Source organism: Cynoglossus semilaevis, chromosome 8 (assembly GCF_000523025.1).
Source record: "Cynoglossus semilaevis isolate Cse_v1.0 chromosome 8, Cse_v1.0, whole genome shotgun sequence".
Taxonomy (NCBI): Eukaryota; Metazoa; Chordata; class Actinopteri; order Pleuronectiformes; family Cynoglossidae; genus Cynoglossus; species Cynoglossus semilaevis.
The window spans coordinates 4,913,570-4,916,388 of NC_024314.1; the positions used below are offsets into that span (position 1 = coordinate 4,913,570).

Below are 2,819 nucleotides of genomic sequence, written 5' to 3' on the forward strand. Positions count from 1 at the left end.
AAACTGTCCTCCATCACGAACAATCCCACCCAACCGCTGCACCAGACTGTGGAGGACCTGCGTAGCTCCTTCAGCGGCAGGCTCCGGCATCCACAATGCAGGAAGGAGCGCTACCGCAGGTCCTTCCTCCCATCAGCCATAAGACTGTTTAACTCTTTACACTGATTACCTGCACCCTTCACTACCACTTTATTGTTCAATATGTATATTTTCTTGTTCATTATGTATATGTTTCTAAAGTTTTACTTTAATTTTAGAGTGCTTTTTTGCTTTTTAGTTCTTTTTACTCTATTTATTGTGTTAACTCCTCTTCTCTCTTTTTCTGCACTGCCACTTGCTACTGTACTAGTATGTTTCCCCCAAGGGGGATGAATAAAGCCCTACTCTACTCTCTACTCTACTCTAGTTGTAAAATAAGGACAAAATATTTAATGACAAAGTGTGTCCACACTTCTCACTGGTACTGTACATACAGTATGCAGCAGGTTCACAGCATTGTTGCCCATATTCTTCACACATTTTTTACACTTTCAATTACGTGACGTCCAGCCAGCAGGACCTACACAGCAAGGGTTTTTCTTCAGACTGATTTCCTCCTCAAGTCAAAAACCCCACTGACACTTCACTCAGCTAGCCAATTTTCATATTACTTTTTTTAACCCTCCCGTGTTCTACATCTGAATACTTCATTTTGTTTCTAGGTTTCCATGTTCTTACATGACATTCTTTACCATGCATCATGTTGAATTACCATACAAATAATAACAATATCATGCTGGTCTTGCAACTCTGCTCACCTTTTTTTCTCAGCGAGTATGAGTTTGGTTAGATAAGCGTGAAGCTCATTTTCTTGGTTGATGCGTTTCTCCTCAATGCTGTTCCAACGTTTCTTCTTAGCAATGCGCAAGGCACTGGGAATATCATCCCCAAAATTCAGCCTCTGCTCTTTTGCCAAGTTGTATGCTGTCAAAAAGAAAACATCATTAAAATAAATGCTTTGATTCTTATTGAAATACACAAAAATAACACAACACACCCACTGATATCTCTCCTTACACAACTTTCAAATACTACATGAATTGTTCTATTTTTTCTAAGTTTTCTTGTTTCTTTCTAACCTTTTTGCAGGTTTCCAATAGCTTCATCATAGTTCTCCAGCTCCAGGTGACACTGGCCCAGGAAGAAGTGAGCTTTAACCGACTGGCTGTCCAGCTCTAGTGCATGTTTACAGTCTGCTAGAGCCTTGTCATGCTGCTGCAGCTTCACATGGCAGAGAGCTCTGTTGGTATAGTACACTGCAACTGATGGATTGCGGTTCTGGGACAGGGGAAAAAGCAGACAATACACATTACTACTTTAATGCCACTGTACTGAAGCTTTAACTCCTGCACTGTTTTCCATAGGTTTACAGCTTGGAATGGGCGGAGGTGCTTGTGAACAACTTCACAAGACTCTTCTCTTCTCTGTAACAACTACAACAACATTGATCCACTTACTTTTGTTCATTTATTTACATATCTTCCTCTGGCTACAACTAGTAGCAGAGCTAAACAATCACTGGTGCGCTTCAAAAATAGCAAATATTGCCACCTGCTTTTCAGGCAGTTAGGGTATACACAACATGTTCTCTCTGTCTTGTTCTGTCTGACTATGGATGTGTGTTCCCACATTTGCCTGTGTATACATCAGTGGAGAACTCAGCCTATCCTAAAACACTGAGCAGAGGATAACCGCAGATATACTGTAACGGTAGAGAAAACTGCTACTGGGGAAAAAGTGTACAATATAAGTTCAACTCCCATTTATAGTCAAAACAACTGTCATACATTGTACAAACTTCACATGACTTCTTCTGGATATTTTACTAGGAACAAAATACCACAATGTCACTACTTCAAGTCTGTAGTCCAGACTTATGTCCTATTTAAAATGGATAGGAAATCATGCAGGCAATAATTACAGTTGGACTGTAACTCAAAATCCCAACTGCAAAATAGCAACATTGCAAGTGTTAGGACAATTTGTGTTCTATTTCCTCCAGAACAGTGCAGCTCGTGAACACTAAAGAGGACTCAGTAGGACTCTGCTCTGCACGAGCTGTTGGTCACAAAGGTAAGATTCTTTACTCGAGTTAGTTGCTCCTGTTAACTTCACTGAATCTCTGCCAAGTTTTTCAGGGACGTTTTCAGGAGGTTTTTCGTTTGGTTTATCACAAACTGTCAAGCTGACAGTAATGGATTCATACGACCGCTGCGCTGAGTGCCTCAGTATACAGCAGGAGGCAATGTCCGATCCTTGTCCTGCCTGTGCGCTGATGCCGCTTACGATAAGACAAGCATGTCTGGCAGGCATGGAACGTGCATCAAGCAGTGGCGCAGGCAAGTCCCAATGAGGAGCAGCCTGGACTGCCTGCCTCCTTGTCACCTTCTGGCCCACATATTCAGACACCTGACTGCGATGTCGTGATGTCTGTGGCTGCCTCAGACACCCTCAATCAGGCTTTCTCCCCATCTAAACAACAACCAAGTGACATGCTGGACGATGAGCCCCGTAACTCAGGCAGTGATATTGCCTCTGAACGCATCGGTGGACGGTTCAGTGAGGACTACACGGAAGGCCTTGCTGGCACGTTTACAGTTGGACACTCCTGTGCCTCCTACTGGCTCAGAGAATATGTTTCTTCGCCCTGCTTAGCAGGTAGGCTCAATTGCCCCTGCCTGAAATTTGCAGGAACAATTTGAGGCATCTTCCACTGGCACCTGTACAGGTGCCAGTGGAAGATGCCACTGGCCAGGTTTTGGACCGGCAGGGGGAGCGAG

General features: G+C 43.4%; 1 protein-coding gene across 1 annotated transcript in view; it reads right to left on the bottom strand.

Moving 5' to 3' along the window:
* Positions 1–643: 643 nt before the first annotated feature.
* Positions 644–2,819, bottom strand: part of stub1 (STIP1 homology and U-Box containing protein 1) — a 4,233-nt gene continuing 2,057 nt past the window's right edge. The window contains exons 3-4 of the mRNA XM_008314173.2: positions 1,119–1,317; positions 644–963 (exon numbers count right to left, since the gene is read on the bottom strand). Coding sequence (XP_008312395.1) covers positions 794–963; positions 1,119–1,317 — 369 coding nt within the window. The 3' untranslated portion in view covers positions 644–793. The remainder of the gene's footprint in view (positions 964–1,118; positions 1,318–2,819) is intronic.